Here is an 18,983-nt window from a genome sequence, read left to right on the forward strand (position 1 = left end):
CTTCTTTGAGAAGTAATGAACCAGGTGCTAAATATTTTATTTTTAGTATGTCATTAGTGTATCAGTCATCATCATAATCCATATCTGATAGATAACTGGGTTCCCAGTTAAAGATCTACAGTTAATGGCCGCCTCCATTTTTCTACCCCTGCCTCTCAAAATAGTATTTTATGTGGCTTAGGACAGTGGTTCTTAACCTTGGGTACGTATACTCCTGGGGGTACTCAAAGGTCTTCCAGGGATACTCAACTCATTTAGATCAATGTTTTTCAACCTACGGTCCACGGGCGGTCACAGGAAGGGATTATCGGGGCGTTGCAAGTGCAGTGCCGGCATTAGGGGATGGCAGGGCTTGGGCTTCAGACAAGGCTCACAAGTGACAAACAGGCTCAAGTATCACATGGAAATGTAAGTATAATATTTATATTCCAGTTGTTTTTTTGTTTTATAATTGTATGGTCAAAATGAGAAAGTACACAATTTTTCAGTAATAGTGTGCTCTGACACTTTTGTATTTTTATGTCTGATTTTGTAAGCAAATAGTTTTTAAGTGAGGTGAATCTTGGAATACGGAAGACAAATCAGACTCCTAAAAGGGATACAGTAGTCTGGAAAGATTGAGAACCACTGGCTTAGGGTATGTCTACACTGCAGTTAAACATCTGTGGCTGGCTCATGTCACATGATTTCGGCTGTGGAACTTTTAACTGCGGTGTAGAAGTTTAGGTTCAGGCACCCTCCCCATTTGCAGGCTCTGGAGCCTGGCCTCTAGCCTGTTCCCAAATATGTACACTGCAGTTAAACAGCCCCATAGTCTGCGTTGGCTGACATGGGCTAGCCGTGGGTATTTATTTCAGTGTAGACATGCACTTAAGGAAGTGGAAAAGATGGTTTTAAAGCAAAGCTTAGTTTCAGCAGCTGGAGCTTCTTTATTATGTAAAGTTTGTGCCTATATCAGCAGTAGTGCCATGGCTATCACTGTTATGCAGGAGTAGGAATTAGTTTCTGACTAAAGGAAACTGCAAGTGAATAACATTTAACAGGTTTTTACCATATAAAGGTGTTTGAGTCATATGTGTGAGAAGAGACTAGCAAGTGTTTTTTTTTGTTTGTTTTTTTAACTTTTAGCTGTGTTCTGGGAAAGATGCAACGAACTCCAGGACATAGAGAAGATCATGGCTCAGATTGAAAGAGGAGAAGCTAGAATTCAGAGGCGGATTAGTATAAAAAAAGCACTTGACACAAAGGTATTTGCTGTGGTTTTTTTTCTTCCTTTTATTGTCCTGTATCTTTTGGGCTAAACGTGATCTAATTCTAGCTACCAGTCTTTATAGGGGTGAGATCTGCACTAGAGTCGTATGTTTGGAGCCCATGTAAAAGGGTGCAGAGATAAAGCAACACTATTTTCACTGCCAGCAACTGTCTCCATGGTCTTTCCCACCCCTTCATAAAAAGTCATATACTTGCTGTCCATATACTTGCATATAACTTGCTACTTAACCAATAAATTGCTAATCTCTTCCTGCTTTGGCTGATATCCATAATCTGTCAAACTGGGTGTTCTTATGGCTTAATCTGTTGCTAGTTAATTTACCTCTTTGTGGTTTCAACATATGAATTGTTCATTCTGTGATCTCTGAATGTCTAGCACAGATTTGGGAGATGTGAAAAACAAAAATTTGAAAAAATCCAGCTCTTCCAAAATATTTAGCCAAACTCACTTTATACAGAGAGGGAATTCTGACTCTATTGTCAGAATGTAATTGAACCACAGTACTTTACTTTCATCTGTGGGGGTGCAACATGGGGTAAAATGCTCTTTAAGTAAAATACACATTTCTTAAGTAACAAATTTACTTTGTGCAGAGGTATTGTCCAGACGGTTATTGAATTTGATATTAACCTGTACTGATATTCAGAGCTTTTAATTGTAACAGGGTTTAATAAAAATATCTACTGTTCAGCAACTGGGTTAATATAAAACTACTCTTGAACTGCTAGTGGGATCTGAATATCAATTTTGCAAATATGACGGTGTCAGGACTCAATCTTAAAGCTGGTCAGAAAAGATTACTAGTCACCAAACATGTCTGGATCAGCTACCCATGCTGCTATTCTTACATTTAAACTGGTAAATTCATCATCTGAATTTGTCCCTTGAACAAGTTGGATTCATCTACTTGACTTATTTTTACAATTTTAATTGACTGCCATTTGTGTGTCATGGACTGTTTAAATGATGTATTTTTAGTATTGGTTGCATGTGATCTGTAGCTTGATATGAAACATTTGTCTCTAATCTAAATTGTTCCTTAATTTTGTGTACTCAAACCTTGTCTGTCTTTCCTTTAGATTGGCAGATATAAAGCACCTTTCCACCAGCTGAGAATATCATATGGTACTAACAAAGGGAAGAATTATACAGAGGAGGAGGATCGCTTTCTAATCTGTATGCTTCACAAGCTAGGATTTGATAAAGAAAATGTTTATGATGAATTAAGACAGTGTATTCGAAACTCTCCCCAGTTCAGATTTGACTGGTTCCTGAAATCCAGAACTGCAATGGTATGTGTTGGTTTGGATCCTTTTGTTCATTGTTTTTATTCACAAGACATTCTCATCCACATAAAGTTTATATTTGTCTGTTCTGTTTTAAAACCTGTGTGTACACACTCTACCAGGGAGAGAACATTTTCATGGCAGGGCTTTTAATGGCCTTTGAAATACGTAGGTTCCTATAGAGAAGAAACAGTGGGCAGAGGGCAAGTAGTCTGAGGTGCATGATGAATTCACTGATCAAATGGCTGCAAAGCTCATCAGCATGTGATGGGGGTGTGTGTGTGTGTGTATGTATGTGTATGTGTGTGTATATATATATATATATATATATATATATATATATAAAAAAAAGTTTTCACTATTGAAAATTGATGAATGAAGTTTAGGCTTTTGGTTCCTGTATGCAGCATCTGTAACTTAATCCTGATTCCTTTTTAATCTTACGAATAGCTTTGACTGTAGAACTGTGTAAAACAAAGCTGTTTCTGCACACTTTGAAAAACAGATATTCTTGCCTCAGTTCATATGAGACTTTAATATAGGCTTGTGTAGTATAGAATGTCTTTTTAGAATACAGGATCTTTTTTAATATCAAAGCTGAAAATTAAAGCATAAACACTTAATATTGAAAGGGTTTGGTTTTAAACCAGCAAATAGCGGTAACTTTGGAATAAATGGAGTTTTTGACTTCACTGTGGGTTTCATTCAAACCTTGTTGTGTGTTTTGAGACTGGATTAAATGTTAGAGTTATTCAAGACTTTGCACTGTTAAATACAGAAGTCTGTTAAAACACTGGCATAAGTAACAACTCAAATGGCACTAAGGTCTTGAATTTGTGTGTTTATAAAATTTTATAATCTCCCCCACCCTCCAAGTGTACAACTGATGTGAAAAACCATGTCTGAAGATAGGTACTATATAGGTGGAGTAATCAAATGGCTATCTTGTGTGTAACTTAGGAGCTACAGAGGAGATGCAATACCTTAATCACTTTGATTGAAAGAGAAAACATGGAATTGGAAGAAAAGGAGAAGGCAGAGAAGAAGAAACGTGGACCAAAGCCTTCTTCAGTGAGTTTTAATGCATCTTAAATCTCTGTTCAAATGCTTTGCTGAAGAAAATTACCTAGTTATAGGCTGCATCTCTGGTGTCTGAGAAGTATTGGGTACTTACCAAGTGTCTGGAAAATAGTGTGACTTCTCAAAAGTGGTGCCTAAAGTGCCATTCTATGGGTCCATCTACTTAACACCAGCGTGCCTGGAAGCTAGGCTCCTAAAGCCATACTTTTGCACCTAAATAAGTGAATTGATTTTTCAGAGGGTGTAGCTTTTTATTTTGGGCACTTGGGTTTGAAAATCTTAGCTTAGTTTTGTAACTACAGACCTGGAAACAATCTGGAATCTGAAAAACAGAGCTCTTTAAATTTCTTGCATCATCAGTGGCAATAGATTTGCAATCAAAAATTGATTGAGTTTTACGGATTCATAAAACAGAATAAAATCCAGGCTCATTTTCTTGTGTTTATATATGGTTTGCAGGGCTTTGCTGTATTTTAAGCTTTTTACTAAAATAAGTAGATATGAATTAGACTTTCAGGAGGCAGATGCTAAGCAAGTTAAAATGGGAATTTCTTTATCACAACCCTTCTTAGCACAGAAATGCTTTCAATAAGAAATGGGCAAAGAAATGCAAGTGAAAATGTTCTCTAGTTTTTGGCATTATTTTTGCATTGTTTCCAAATTGGTTTAGCCACTGCACTGTAGCTTATGCAAAAATATGGTGAAGATTTGATATCTGCCATGAGTAGAATCACCCATAAATTTCATTAGATTTGAATTTAAAATGGGAGTCCTCTCTAGGGTATAAGTTCAACAGGATAATTCTGACCTTCATTATTCACTCTTCTGTAAGTGTGACAGTGTTACTTTTAGAAAAGGAGTACTTGTGGCACCTTAGAGACTAACCAATTTATTTGAGCATGAGCTTTCGTGAGCTACAGCTCACGCTCAAATAAATTGGTTAGTCTCTAAGGTGCCACAAGTACTCCTTTTCTTTTTGCGAATACAGACTAACACGGCTGTTACTCTGAAAAGTGTTACTTTTGTTCGTGCACCTAAAGGTGGTTCTACAGCTATTCAACTTTTGCTGACCTGCCATACCAAACTGGTTCCACCTTAAAGAGCTGTAGGCCTCTTATCCCTGATAACATTCACTTATTCAGAATAAGTAGTTGAAGGCAGCAGCTGATTGAGTAGGGAGATAACCATGGAATATGCTTTAGGCTCCAAAAGCATCATTAAAGTCTCTAATACTCACTGTTCAACCCAGTTAATATATTGGGTATTCACTTCTGCAAAAAATAAGCATGCATGTTATGTAAAGTCCATAGCTCTTTCTCCTAAGTAGAGGAAAGCCTAAGAGCCCTCCCCTATACAGGAAATTGACCAGGGTTATCTGAACTGTTTAATGTCCTTGCAAAATAAGGGTTGTCTAACGCTTTGGACTGTGCTCCATGGGTACTGGCCAAGCAAACAGTTAACTTGAACCCACTTTTAACATTATACAGTGTCCAAATAGGTGGGAATTTTTGTTACAGTAAGCAAATTTTGGAGACAATAAAGTAGTGACCCATATATTTATCTTACAGGCACAGAAGCGTAAAATGGATGGTACTCCTGATGGTCGAGGCAGGAAAAAGAAGTTAAAGCTGTGAATGCTGAACTTTTGTAATCACTAAATTTTTAAAAAGTAGTTCTTTAATTTACGGGTCTTCATAAGATGTACTGTACAATGCTCAACTATTATGTCATTAAAGGACATCAGGTTCATCTGTTTACTGAACTAGAAACATAGTACTTAATGTAGTTTCACTTTTTTAAATGCAACAGCTGTGCTGAACTTTTTTTTACCATTAAAGTAATAAAATAGGCTTCATTTATTAATAAAAGGCTTCAGTTGACTTTTTCTTTTTCTTTTAAAGAGCTCCAGCTGAAAGCTTGTGAATGTTTGAGAACTGGTTTATTTAGAGTTGTGTAACTTCAAACAAATCTTAACCCTCTTGTGGATATTCCCTCCCCCCTCCCCCTTTTGTGATTGACATTTGTGTGGTAATTGGAGTGACTGCTTACTCCAGTCAAGAGAGCTAAACAGACATGGAAGTGTGGTCCACCAACTTTTGTAGACCTCTAGGGTTTTTTTTTCTGACCTGCTACTTATTTACAGACCTCAGACAGCATCTGTTGGTGAACTACTCAACAAAAAGTGATGGAAGTATAACTACAGTGTTCTGCTTTGCCCTAACACATTGGAATCTATGGATTAGGCCAAAATAGCTCATCTCGCAAGCCAGAGTGAGTGTGGAAGTAAAATTACTTTGTTGAATCTCTGTACTCCACTGAAATTAATAGTATGACAACAGCCTTAGCTAGGAGCATTTGTATAGGCGGCTTTCAGTAAGTCAAGACCCAGTCAAGTTAGAACTACGTGGTTAGGAAAAAACAAGTGACTATCATTTTGTCTGATGTGAAAGAAAAGCAACTGAGTTCAGTGTTCTGGCCCAGCTCATGGCTTTCTCACACTTCGGTAATGTTGACTGAGTAACTTTGCAGGATGGGCACAATCATGTAGCAAGGAAATCGATATGCTGTCCCTGGTGTTTCTGAATGTGAGACTTGAATTCAGTGCATTTTCTGGAGGACTGGCAAACTAACTCTACAAAAGCAGAAAAATCTCACTTTGTGCAAATGAGCATCATTGCACAATGTTTTCTAAGATTAAGCCCTTTCTTAAATACCACAAAGATGGATGTGGTATTTGAGAATTTGGAACAGAGCAAAATAGTGAGAAAAGACATCTCTACAAAACCAACTTGTTTAATACTGTACAGCAACACTGCAACAGGTTTGGTACACAATTTAGTGTTCCTTCCATTTCACTACTTGCAGATGGCGAATTTTTCTTTTAGCACACAAGTGTACAATATAATGCTGCTTTTGCATTTACTACTTGAGTTCTGCCTCTACTTTCCAAAAGCATAAAAAGACGTAAGAGGAGCCCCAGAAATGTTGTTGTACCATGATTAACCTCTACAAATATTGTTTCCCTTTGAATGTTGTAACAGGAGTGGTTGTATATGGCTTTTAAGTACATTTATAATCTAGGGCCTGGCGAAACTGAAATTGGCAGCTAAGAGTACCCCTGAGTTTACATCAAACAAAAGCCTGAAATTGTTTTGTTTCCGCTTTCAGCAAGGCCAAGAAGTTTGTATGTCATCCTAAATGTAAATTTTTACAGTATACCTTTGTGAACTGGAGAGCAGAGCACATAACTTACCTGATGGATTTCTTAGCTGCAACTGCAAACTTTATGCTATGGATTTTTGTGATTATTCTGTACTTACTAATTGAGCTACAAATTGCTGCTTGTTTTCTTTTTCAGCCAAAGATAGGAAACTAACTTGTTTTGAGGACAGACATTTCCCAAAGTACCATTGCCTCATATAGGATTTAATTAATCAGGACTTAATTTTCACTCAGCTTAATTACACAGATTTGACAGTGATTTTCATTGGAGTTATTTACTAGGTGCTGACAGCTAAGAGGCAGAATTCCCACATCCTCCTCCTTGACCCATGACTGTTCATGTAGGAGCTTATAATTTGCTTGTTAAATTCAAGTGATTACAGTAGTCTTTAGTAGTAATCAAGGACATTCTAAAATAGTTATGGAGTAGCATGTTAAGTATTCTTTCATTACTCTGAGAGTAATGTTTATAGTCTTTACCGTTCCCTTAAATTACTATTTTTCAAGGGGGTCAGGGTATGGTCTTTGTTCTACATGGGTGTAGCCAACAGATACTAAGTTCTTCTTTGATAATCACAGCCGATAGGTGTCCAATAATTCTGATCTTCCCACAGGTCTGACTAGCAGATTTGTTTGGCACTGAATATCCCTACTAAGATCTGAGAGGAGAATTTATTGATTTTCTTCCACAGAGATTTATGTAATTTTCACTATACATGTCACAAAAATAAATCTATATCATAGCAACTAAACATCAGGCTTACATCGTGGCTATAAAGACAGAGTTAGAGCTGTACCTACACTGGTTCAAAAAACCCCCAGGGTCCTCTCTTGTTCCTGGAAAAGGGTTTTGAACTCTAAATCAATCATTCACGCCTGAACCTGTTTTTAGTACTAACACATGACCCAACCAATTGCATATCTGTGCAAAGTAGTCAGCCAGACACTTGCCTGAGTTTGCTTTTGCAATTAAATGACATCTTAGAGAACTGGGCTTTGAGAAGCCCCCTACACTTCAGAACTGTCACTACTGCTGTTACGGGTGGTCATAGTTGCATTGCTGCTGGAGTAGGTGACAGATGGTTTCCTCTTCCTATCAGAGGACTGTCCCCTTTGCTTTAACAGAAATACAATGATTACCAGAGTGCCGATCAGAAGCAGCAGCCCACCTGCTCCTCCCACAACAGGTATTATGCTGTTTTCAGAGTCTCTACCAGTGATTTCCAATACTGGTCTTTGATATGGCTCACCTGCCAGGAACTGATCATTCTGGGTGATTTTACTGGAATGGTAGAGGACTATATGCTGAATGTTTGTGCCCCTGTTTTTATTTGTTCCTATGTCTTGTGTGAGGGCGGGGCCATCAGGATTGGCTCTCCGACTGCGCTTCGGGGTCCTGGTGCTGCTGAGTGCCTCATGATGCTCTAGGCTTCTCTTGCCCATGCCTCGGTAAGCATTCTCTCTTGCCCTAACCGTGTAAATTGTATGAATGTACCACTCTCGTCCTGCTGCTACCTTTGAACAAAACAAAAAAACTCTTTACTATACATTGAAATCACAAGGAGATGATAAAAAACAGTAACTTGCAACATCTGTGCCTAGACAGCTGTGCACAGTTTTCAAGTAAAAGTACTTTTCCCATTTGCTAGTACCCTCAAACCGGGTTCTTCAAATTGTGCTTCTCTATAAAAGCATCTTTAGGTTAATCTTGGCCTTCCCCCATTAGTAACACCATGGGCTCTAGTTTCTGCTCCCAGTCACGAAGCCATGCAATCTCATTGTTTTCAGCAGTTTGCATCAAGATCGCTCACACTTAGGGCTTGGCTACAGTATGCCACAGTGCAGACTGGAGCAGTGTGACTTGCAGAGCACCCCAAAATACTGTGCTGTAACTGCCTTGTGTGGACATTGACCTCAAAGTTACTTAGTTTGCGTTAGTGCAGTCTTCTTTCCAACAGGACCATGTTAACGTGAACCAGGTACCAGCATCCACCCAGGGCAGTTACAGCACAACATTCTGGTGTGCTTGGGAATTCACCCTCCCCATTGTCTACAGCGTGGCACAGCACACACAATGCTGATGATACACAAGAAGAAAAAAAATCTAGTTCCCTCTCTTACCTGTGCTGAATCTATAGGACTAGCAGTAGTAAAAAGCAGTACAAATGACAATAAATACATGCAGGGAGCTGATCCGTTGAGTCAGAAGATCTCATGCTTTTCAAGGTAGAAAGCCATTTAAAGAAAGTGTAGCTAATTCACACAAGCAAAATACTGAAAAGCGCTCATGAGGAGGGAGAGTTCACCCATCACATCCCCAGAGGCTCAGCAGCTGCTTGAGATAGGTTTATGGTTTTCATGGGGTGTTTTTTTGGGTGACTCTTCTGGCTGGTTTCCAGATCACAGGTGAGCATGATAGAGTAAAAAGAACCAAAGTAGTCCATGATGATAAAATGGAGATAATATCCTTTTCCCATGAGTAGCTTTTTGTATAACATAAATACCAGAGAACTTACCTGGAAGAGAGGAGAGGATGACAGACTGAAACCATCAGAACCAGGCTGCTTTACTAAAGGAAAAGCATCTGCATGATCAATAGCTAATTTAGCGTGAAACTTCACATTTCCAAACACTTCTGCCTGAGTGTCAGGTTGAGCTTTATCCTGGGGGAGTGAATAAAACATTGCCAGATTACTATTTTCAAGCTTTATTTCTAAATTACTCTATGTGAACTAACCATTTACATACCAGGATCTTGAATCTGTACAATAAGCTAGGTGAGTCAGCCAGGCACCCATATTCCTTATTATCCGGACTGTATTTGGGCACATATCCATCAGCCCCAGTGCACAAGAACACCTTCTCAATGTTGCAGATGAAAGAGTCTCCTAAGTTCTGAACAGGGTCCACCATCACTAGGCCATAAATTTCAGACCCTAATAAAGCAAATTAAACACTTGGTAACCACACAGGACGTAATTCATTTCACGTTGTACAAACAATGGTACGTAATAATAAAACCAATGCAACGAGACCTATGGCTGTGTAGTCAGGAAATGATCATGTTAAGGTCTCAATTGCCTGTAGTTGTATATAGTACCTTTATTACTGATTTAACACTGGCAACTAATCTGCAGTAGTTAGTGCATTGTAAGCAGTGTTTCCTGAGTAAGCAGGCTTTTTTCTTCTTCTCACTAGGGGGCAACCCATGGCCACGTAAAAAGGTATCCAACATGATAGCTATTACGCTCAAGTAACAAACTACTGATCTATGAAGTGTTGGTGTAGTCAGGTCCATTCCAGGATATTAGAGAGACAAGGAGGGTGAGGTAATATCTTGGATTGGACCAACTTCTGTTGGTGAGAGAGACAAGCTTTTGAGCTTACACAGAGCTGGTCCAATCCAAGATATTACCTGCCCCGCCCTGTCTCTCTAACCTACTGATCTAGCAGACTATCTAGGTTTCATAAGGAGGTCTTGTGTTGGAGACCAGTTACGCACATAATGAATTGTGCTGTAATGTTGGCATAATTGAACTTTATTATGAATCCCTGAAGCACATCCAGAACTCCAGTCAGTGCACAATGTGAAAACACGTAACGTGTGCTCAAGTCTTTGCCCTGGCTTCCTGCTTCTGGTTGCAATTCATTGTGATGGTGATTGTTATGGGTGAGGCTCCCAGTTACTTGAGAGAGGGAGCTGTACTTTTCTGGTGATAGGATCTTCCCAATTAAGAGGCCCTATCTGTTTTGAATTTGCTCACACCAGAGCTACAGTCTAACAACATTCAGGGCAAGAATAATTTATTTTGTTTAGCCTTTGATAAACATTTAGAAATCCCACACCCACCACACAGGTGCCTCTGTAATAGGTGCTATAGAAATGAGTAAAAGAAACATTCAATTATTGTTCAAAGTAGATTTCCATGTTCATAACAGATTAGCAGTATGTAATACAATGGGATGCGGGCACTGAAAGATGCGCTTACCTTCAGCAAACGCCACATCCGTTCCTTCCCCAAATCCCATGGAGCCATTGGATATCCAGAGCTCCTTCTTGGACAGCAGGAACATTTGGGTATTGAGACTGAACTCAGCCGCTACTGGGTCACTGACCTGTGGCAAAAAAAAAAGAAGCTCTGAAATCTAGCTACAGTTTTACAAATGTCAGTCCTTACTGCAGATTCTGTGATGTTCAGCTAATCAGATCACTCAGTACTCTGTACATCTCAAATCCGAACGTAAAATTAATACTTGCAGGGTTGCTGTACAGGATAAAATGAGATAAAATCATCATTTAAGAGCTCTATGAGCTCTGGTACTGGTCCCATGAATGACAATGTGTCATGAAGAAGATCTGTGAAGCTTGAAAACCTCTCTCTTTCAGCCTGTGTTCCTCTAGGGTGCACCTTGCCCCTAGTCCTTCCTTCTGGGGCTGTCTACCACCCCGCTTCTCCTACGCCTATCAAGTTTCCCACCAGTTGAACCAGATGGTAGCATCAACTCTAAGAGTCAGACCATGATCAGTGAAGCTGGATTGATCACACCAACTCATTTCACATATGCCAAACACTCAGTAATGACTTTTGGTCATATTCAGACTAACAACCTAAGCTCCAAATGCCACTACCCAATCCCCTGAGTTATGTTCTTCCATGTATTAAATTATTTTTAATTCAGGAAAAAAAGCCACACCCTACTGCTATAACCTTAAGATTGCATATTTGCATAGGTCTGAAAATAATTCAAAATTATTCACACAGCAACCCTAACCCCTTCCTTACCACATAAATCATGGTACAAAGTGTTAACTTCCTCTATGTACCTCTATATGGCTGAGTAATGACTATGCTACTGTGGAAGGCATATTTTTTAGTTTCTTGACCTTCTCTGCTTACAGCCATAATACTGATTTGGTACATTTTTTTCATATAATTAATTACCATATAATAAATAAGAGTCCTATTTACACTGACACAGATTTTTCAGGACTGGGTGCCTAAAATTAGGCATACAAATTCTTACTTAGGCACCTGTGTTAGGGGCCTAATTTTTAAAAAGATGAGCACTGTGCAACTCCCACTGAAATCAATAGGTGCTGTTGGGTGTGTAGCATTTTTTAAAATCATGCATTAATTTAGGTGCCTACATAAGGATTTACAAGCCTAAATTCAGGATATTTGAAAATTACAGCCACACTGCAGTTTAGTGGGAAGATGTGCTCAGTTTTGCAATCCTCTTGCTTAACTGCTACCTAGATGCTCCTTCTATCCATCGAAAGGGAGAATCTGCTACACATAAGACATCCCTATAACACAACAGAGGTAATTCATGGGACACTATATTCATTCATACCATTTATTACTTTCATAAGCACAGGAATATTCTGATTTAAATAGGCACATGTCCATGACAAATCTGAACGAAGTGTCAAGTGTACAGGCCTGATTTTCCACTCCATTACAGCCAGGGTCTCAGCATTAAAAGATGTTGGGGTTCTAGTGCTACCTGTTATGAACACAAATGATCTTATTTTCAGTCTGCTCAATTTTTAACATCCACAAACAGCTCTCGTAAACATGGTGTAAAAAAATATGAAGTAGTTGGCCACAGGCTATAATAAATTGTGAAGGAAGGAAATGAAAAATATTAGTTTAATTGTCATGGCACAGTGTGAGATACACCAGACAAACACAGCTCTACAGCAATTTGAATGCATGAAGACAAGAACGGCATTTAAACAGTTAACCTTAAATAAAAATGCTGTACCTGTTGGAACCTGATATCCACTTCGAAGGTGATTGGTTCCCATGGGTTACAGATGATAGGAAGGGTATATTCCTGGTTGGGTGCAGCAGTACATGGGATACATTTTACAGTGTAAGTGCCAGAATAGTCTCGTACCTAGCAAAAAAAATCCACAACATTAGAAAGCGAACATTGCTCCATAGTCTCTGAACAACCAGTGCTTCAGTTCAAAATACAGGGCACTGCCACTACCTTTATTGTAATCCTTCAGTCTAAACAGCATGTATAATCAAAGGCATAGGTCTTCTATCTGTTACCTTCCTACTTAACAGTGTCATATGTACACAAGGACACCCAACTGTAAATACTTTTCTCAGGGAAGCAAGACAGTCCAATCGATAGGAGTCAGAATGGGAGTCACGAGACCGGAGTTCTAGTCTGAGCTGTGTATGTTGAACCTGCATATCAAAAGAGCTATTATATAATTTCTCCTTTTCCATAATTTTCCCATAATTTAGCCATTCCAACCCTAGGCCCCAAACCTCCATTGTAATCCACACGGTCCGCCTGCACAGATTACAATGTAGAGTCAGGGCCATGATTGTTCCTATTTACTTACATGACTCCCACAACTGTAGCGTCAGATTTCTCTGGCAATGACTCCCTTTGGACAAGTCACTTAAATTCTGTCTTATCTTAGGCAAATCATTTACTCTTCTTCTCCCCATCTGTATACTGGGGATAATAATATCTATACACCACACCAGGGAGTTGTGATCATTCATTATGTAAAAGTAAAGCAGCTGGAAGCTGGCAAGCATTAAATGATCGTCGTCGTTATATCCTTGATCAAATCTATGTGAACAGACTCGGATTGATTTTGTAGAACCCGCGGCAGGACAGCTTTCACCAGAACAGAAGTCAATCCTGCATACTGCCGTCTCCCCAAATTCCCACTCTGAATGGGAACTCACAGCAAAGTCTGAGCTAAGGCTCCACTCCTGCACAGGCTGGTGGAAGGTTGGCTCACTTCGTAACAGGCTCAGTGTGAAGATGAGGTCAGGGTGGTCAGCAGACATCACCATCGATGACAGAGAAGTACCTGTAGAAGCGAAGGGTGAGTTATATCCTGGAAGGCATCAGCATCAATCAGCACACAATGACAGCCGACACAAAGGAATCTCCGCCATCCCTGAGAAGAATGGTTTCAATTTCCTTTCCCCCCGATCTGTTGAAACAGGGTCTTTGTTATAAAACACCTCCCTTCCGTCGGGAACAGACAGTGCTCCAGATGGCTGTCATGTCTCCTGGAGATACTAGTCCAGGAGAAGAGACCAAGTACTTACTTGGGTGAGACATTACAAGCTGTCCTCGGAACCGAATCTGAGTCCTGAAATTCACCACCAATCGCCCTTCATCGTTGATTCGCATGCTGGTTGGGTAGAGGGAACCTAGAAGGAAAAAAGCCATCGTGTCTACCTAGAATGGTTTTCAGTTTGCTTTTTGAAAGAAAGGCTCTTTGTTAGTGTCAGTATTTGGGGAAATGAAATAGGTTGCTAAGTTCTGGCACTCTGTGGGTGATCTAAACCCTCCTGCATTATAGAACCTTACTGTGACTGATATTCAGACTAATTGACTTTAATAGAACTAAGGGTCTGCTCCACTGGGACAGATTCCGAGTTACACTGATATAAATCAGGGTAGCTCAGTTGAAGTAAAGCTTCTACAGGTACTTCTCTGTCATCAGTGGTGATGTCTGCTGACCACCCTGACCTCACCTTCACACTGAGTCTGTTATGAAGTAAATGGAATTACACTAGTGTAAAACAAATACCAGTGGGAGTAGAATCAGGTCCACTGAGTTTGTCTTCAAGCTTTAACACAAAGGCTTCTGGCTCAATTTCCAGTAGGATCGCTCTTTTGCTGGCACTCAAACATTTCCATTAACACAGGGGCTTGTCCATTGTTTTGTAAACCTACATCCATCCAGCACTCTGGGGGTTTACCCTCCTAAAAATGGCCTCTGTTACCTATTTCTAAAATGGGGCTGTCTATTGTTTTCACTCATTCTGTGGTAGATTTAAAGGGCTATATGTTTGGGGAAAACTTTTAAAATATCTAATTCAACAACATATGGAATTAAAAACAAACAACCTTATTCTTTGGGTATTTTAATCGTGGGAATTGGCCTTGATGCTGCTTTTTGTGTGATTCTCAAGGCCAGGAGGAGTCTTGATTTAATCACACAAACTGCCGTATGCTTCCCCCAGGAAGGAAGGGGGCCATGATGGGACAGAGTCTAAAAATAAGAAGGAAAGCAGCAAGAACTGACCTTGGAGCTCTGATTCCGGTGGGCTGCCTATGCCATCTTTCCACAGGATGGCGGTATCATATACAAAGGTGAGTCTCAGTTCCGACTGCAAGTCAAAGTGCTGCCAGCCACCAATGGCAGCAGGAGAGTGAAAGATGTAGGAGACATAGAGGGGCACCCGCAGCGTGACATAGGATTGCACCAGATTTAACACCTGAAAACCATTGGGGCAGAAGGTTACTGCACTTCTGTCTAATGCTGAGAAGTTAGTTGCCAAACTTTCATTCTAGCTTTCATTGTACTTTGTCAGCCATAAGAAAACACCTAATTCACTTTTATATCTTCAATTAGTCAAATGTACGGAAATGTCTCTTTTTTTTGCCATTTGCATTGCTTACATTTCAGACCCTCCACACATTTTACTCGATGTGTTTACAGACCTACTTTCTGCCATTGGGAGTGACTTCCAGTGCACGTCAAAGGAAGAGAGTTATGGCATAGGCTGAAGCACATCAGCTTGGGCCGCAGCTCTGGCATTGACCTAAGAGTTGTTCCAAATGCTACAGTCGTTCTGGGATATATAGACATATCCATTATGGAATAGATACTCACAAGCTCACCTTCACGAGTGAACTCTGGTACACTTCAGCCCAAAATTCTGGAAATGAAACTAAGCTCTGGAAATGCACTAAGCTCTTCCTTATTCAAAGCGCCTTTTCAGACTGAACGCAGCTGATGTCCTCTCAGAATTAGCACGAGCCAAGTTTTGTTGCTATTTGATTTTTCTTTCAGAACTGATTACAAGTTGCATGGTGTTAGAGATGGGCTGCACCAAAAGCCAGATTTGACAACCACATACTTTTGAGGCATTGAAAAACAGAACGTGGATCGAAAACCCATTTTGAAAATGGCACCTGTCTTTATAGTATATTGAACCAAAATTCCAGACTGGAGTCTCTCCTCTGTTTTATCCATGATGGGGTTGGAGTGGGAGAGTCTATAGCTATATACCCATACATACACATTCTGGGGGCCCCCCCAAGCTCTCGTCCCATTGGGCTTCTCATTAAGGTGGCTGATTATAATGGAACTCGGTTATATCAAGGCCTTTTCTAAACCACCTCTGGGTGCAGTTGCTGGCATGTCTGGCCTTTGCTGGACATTCTAGTAACTCATACACAATAAAGTCTGGGATCATGGTTGGTTATTCTCAGGAAAGTGGATGTCTGTGTGTGTTTTTTAATTTCTAGCATCCAGGCCTCTGGCTATGTTCTGTCACCTGTCTGGCAGCACTACCAAGGTGCAGTCATTGCTAAAATGACTGAGCACGGTGAATCTGTCCATAATTAGAACTCCCAATTTAAGAACTGATGAAGGGGTTTCTTTTCTTTCCATAGTCTAAAAGTGCACACAAGAGAGTTATGAGGCTTCTGACAATACGTTATGTATATATTGTCAACAGGGCCAAATTCTGCCTTTGTTTGCATCAATGTAGCAAATAAAGATAATTTGGTTGATATTGTGTGCGCGAGCACACTTGGAAAAAGAAATATTTTGGGTTAACAAAAAAAGCTGAAGTCTACAGGCACATTCACACCCAGGTTAGGAGCAGCAGCCAACAGGAATCACACACACAAGGTGTGTATGTGTGAAACCCGCACTGAAAAATTAATCATGGCAGCATGCAGAGGTACAGTGCCCCACCTAGTAATAAAATAAATAATAAAGAATACCACCACTTAGCTCTTGTATTGTTTTTCATCAGTAGATCTCAAAGTGCTTTTTAATGTATTTAAAACAGTGGGGGAAAGAAAATAAACAGCACAGAAACTCTTATAAAGGAGCAGTTGTTTTAAAACCAGATCTTGTCTCACTTCCTAGTTGGGTTAGTTGTCAGGGTTTACTAATTAACAGAGCACTGCTTTATTTAAGCCAGGAAAGAATAGCTTTCTATTGGAAGTCAGAGAGGAGTGAGGTGGCTCTTCTACTTTTCATCTCTCTCTATTTCCTCCTTACACTACTTCAGACAAAATCTAGAAAGGGGATTTGTGGTTATGCAAATAATCACTTTGGCTATACTGGGCTAAATCTGCCAGTCCAACTAAGCTTTTCTCAGTACTGTATGGGTGGAAGGAATATAAAGGCAGCCAGAAATCAGAAGGATGCAAGGTGAGCTGGCCACACTCCCTACACCTGGTGCCAGGATGTGCTATTATCCAGCTGGATGCCAGCCCGCAATTTCCAACCGATTGGTGCAAAGCAGCCAGACTGGGAGTCAGGATCTGGCCCACTGTCTCTTCCCAGTGGTATTTCAGCAGAAATTGAGGGCACTCAGTACCTTGCTGGATTAGTCATTAGAGAGGAGACTAATTTAATGAGTGGAGCAACTGATGGAGAAGCTATTTATCAACAAATGAAATACAGGAAACTGAAAGGGTTCTGGGGACTTCTGAATGTCTCTAAATTGTTCTAAAGGAATTGCGCCCAGGACAGCTGAACCTTTCTTGTGAGAATTTGTATCAAGTGATCTGTATAGCGGCTAATGCTTTGCTTATAAAATAAAAAAGTGTTTCTTGCTTGGACTTGGTTCTTCACATTTCTGTCTCTTGTGCAAGTGCTTCCGCAGTGACACATACCTGGCCATCGGTGCCAATGGAGCCACCGCAGTCAGTCAGCAGTTCAGACATAGCATAGTAGCTGTTGAACTCCCAGAGGCAGGCCTCCAGGTTGAGGTTACGGTAAAAACGCAAGGTCTTAGTAGATCGCAGAGAGTTGCTGTACTGGTAGGGTGACGTTTCCCCAATCACCTCAGGGTTCTTGGTTTCATCTGTAACAAAACCATGTTTGGTCTGGAGCTCATTATAATCCAGAAGGTTGGAGCACTTGTGGTTGCCCACACGAGTGCCATCAGGGCTAAGAGTCAGCTCGAAGTTGGATAACGGATGAGTTGAGATTACAGGCAGCATTCCTGAAACACAATGCACACAGTCCATTTAGCATTCTCAGCTGACGAGACTGACTGGTCAAATGTTCTAAGCATCTTGCAAATGTACTGACAATTCTGACATCATAAATGGGGTAGGGAAAACTTCACCCTTCTGCTACATGGGAACATTCTGAGGCTACAAGGCCATATGTACACTTCTGTACATTTGTAAGTATGGAGACAGTATGAACGTCACGGATTCACCATGTTGTTCCAGAAGGACTTCCACTATGGCTTATGAGTATGTGAAGTATGCCGTGTATATTAGCTGTGTTTGTTTCAGGTAATTTTTTGGTGGCTCACTATGTCTTGTGTAACAACGACCCTAAGTACAAAATCCATTGCGGATAGCAAACTTTACATTTCAGAAAAATTTGGCTTCGGCTGTTGAAGGGTTAAATGCAGATGTCCCTGCAACTGCCTAGATGCCTAATCCCTGTCGCTGTAGCCGTATAGCAATAATACAGAGAACTACATGGAAACCTTGTTCATAGTAGAAAACTGAAACATTGCTGACCAAAGTTTTTTCAGCAATGCTTCAACCATGTACTGGTACTGAAAAGGTTTTAGGCCTGAATGTATCTTTTGAATAGTTTCAGTGAGTATTACCGAGACTCAAATATGCTTTCTACGATGGTATTGGAAATGATTTTGTCTCGCGAAGGCTAACGCCTACATTATTGCTGAAAACCATTTTCAGCAATGGCTCAGTTTCCTAACAAAGACCAGTCTAGATAAAGTGCCCCTTGAACAAATGAAAGCAATTTCCTTGGCAAACCTCTGTTCTGAAAACGTAAGAGGCAAAGGCCTTGCCTCTACTTTGAGCCATGCTACTAATAACTGTGTTACAAAACATTTAACACACGGTTCTACTAGACCCACATAACAACTCCCTTGTTCGAAGATGGCTGTCAACCACATTTTTCCGATCATTCCAACCAGGCAGTTGCTAGCAGAATTCTAACACACTGGTTTTTAGACCCATGCTAGCCCAAACTGCAGCAGCTACCTTCTGCAGATAGTCTATAGCAGTGTTTTTCAAACCGAGGGTCGCACCCCAGTACTGGCATGGCATGT

The 18,983-nt window shown here is 40.2% G+C and overlaps 2 protein-coding genes across 3 annotated transcripts in view; one reads left to right on the forward strand and one right to left on the reverse strand.

Moving 5' to 3' along the window:
* SMARCA5 (SWI/SNF related, matrix associated, actin dependent regulator of chromatin, subfamily a, member 5) overlaps positions 1-5,502 on the forward strand; it is a 44,081-nt gene extending 38,579 nt beyond the window's left edge. For both annotated transcript variants that reach the window (XM_037897272.2, XM_037897273.2), the window contains exons 21-24: positions 1,129-1,247; positions 2,353-2,565; positions 3,520-3,630; positions 5,208-5,502. In XM_037897272.2, coding sequence (XP_037753200.1) covers positions 1,129-1,247; positions 2,353-2,565; positions 3,520-3,630; positions 5,208-5,273 — 509 coding nt within the window. In that variant the 3' untranslated portion in view covers positions 5,274-5,502. The remainder of the gene's footprint in view (positions 1-1,128; positions 1,248-2,352; positions 2,566-3,519; positions 3,631-5,207) is intronic.
* Positions 5,503-6,418: 916 nt separating this feature from the next.
* FREM3 (FRAS1 related extracellular matrix 3) overlaps positions 6,419-18,983 on the reverse strand; it is a 117,867-nt gene continuing 105,302 nt past the window's right edge. The window contains exons 16-24 of the mRNA XM_037897274.2: positions 17,557-17,888; positions 14,942-15,134; positions 13,956-14,060; positions 13,584-13,711; positions 12,631-12,765; positions 10,851-10,977; positions 9,610-9,797; positions 9,378-9,524; positions 6,419-8,376 (exon numbers count right to left, since the gene is read on the reverse strand). Coding sequence (XP_037753202.2) covers positions 7,870-8,376; positions 9,378-9,524; positions 9,610-9,797; positions 10,851-10,977; positions 12,631-12,765; positions 13,584-13,711; positions 13,956-14,060; positions 14,942-15,134; positions 17,557-17,888 — 1,862 coding nt within the window. The 3' untranslated portion in view covers positions 6,419-7,869. The remainder of the gene's footprint in view (positions 8,377-9,377; positions 9,525-9,609; positions 9,798-10,850; positions 10,978-12,630; positions 12,766-13,583; positions 13,712-13,955; positions 14,061-14,941; positions 15,135-17,556; positions 17,889-18,983) is intronic.

The sequence above is a fragment of the Chelonia mydas genome, chromosome 4, assembly GCF_015237465.2.
Source record: "Chelonia mydas isolate rCheMyd1 chromosome 4, rCheMyd1.pri.v2, whole genome shotgun sequence".
NCBI lineage: Eukaryota > Metazoa > Chordata > Testudines > Cheloniidae > Chelonia > Chelonia mydas.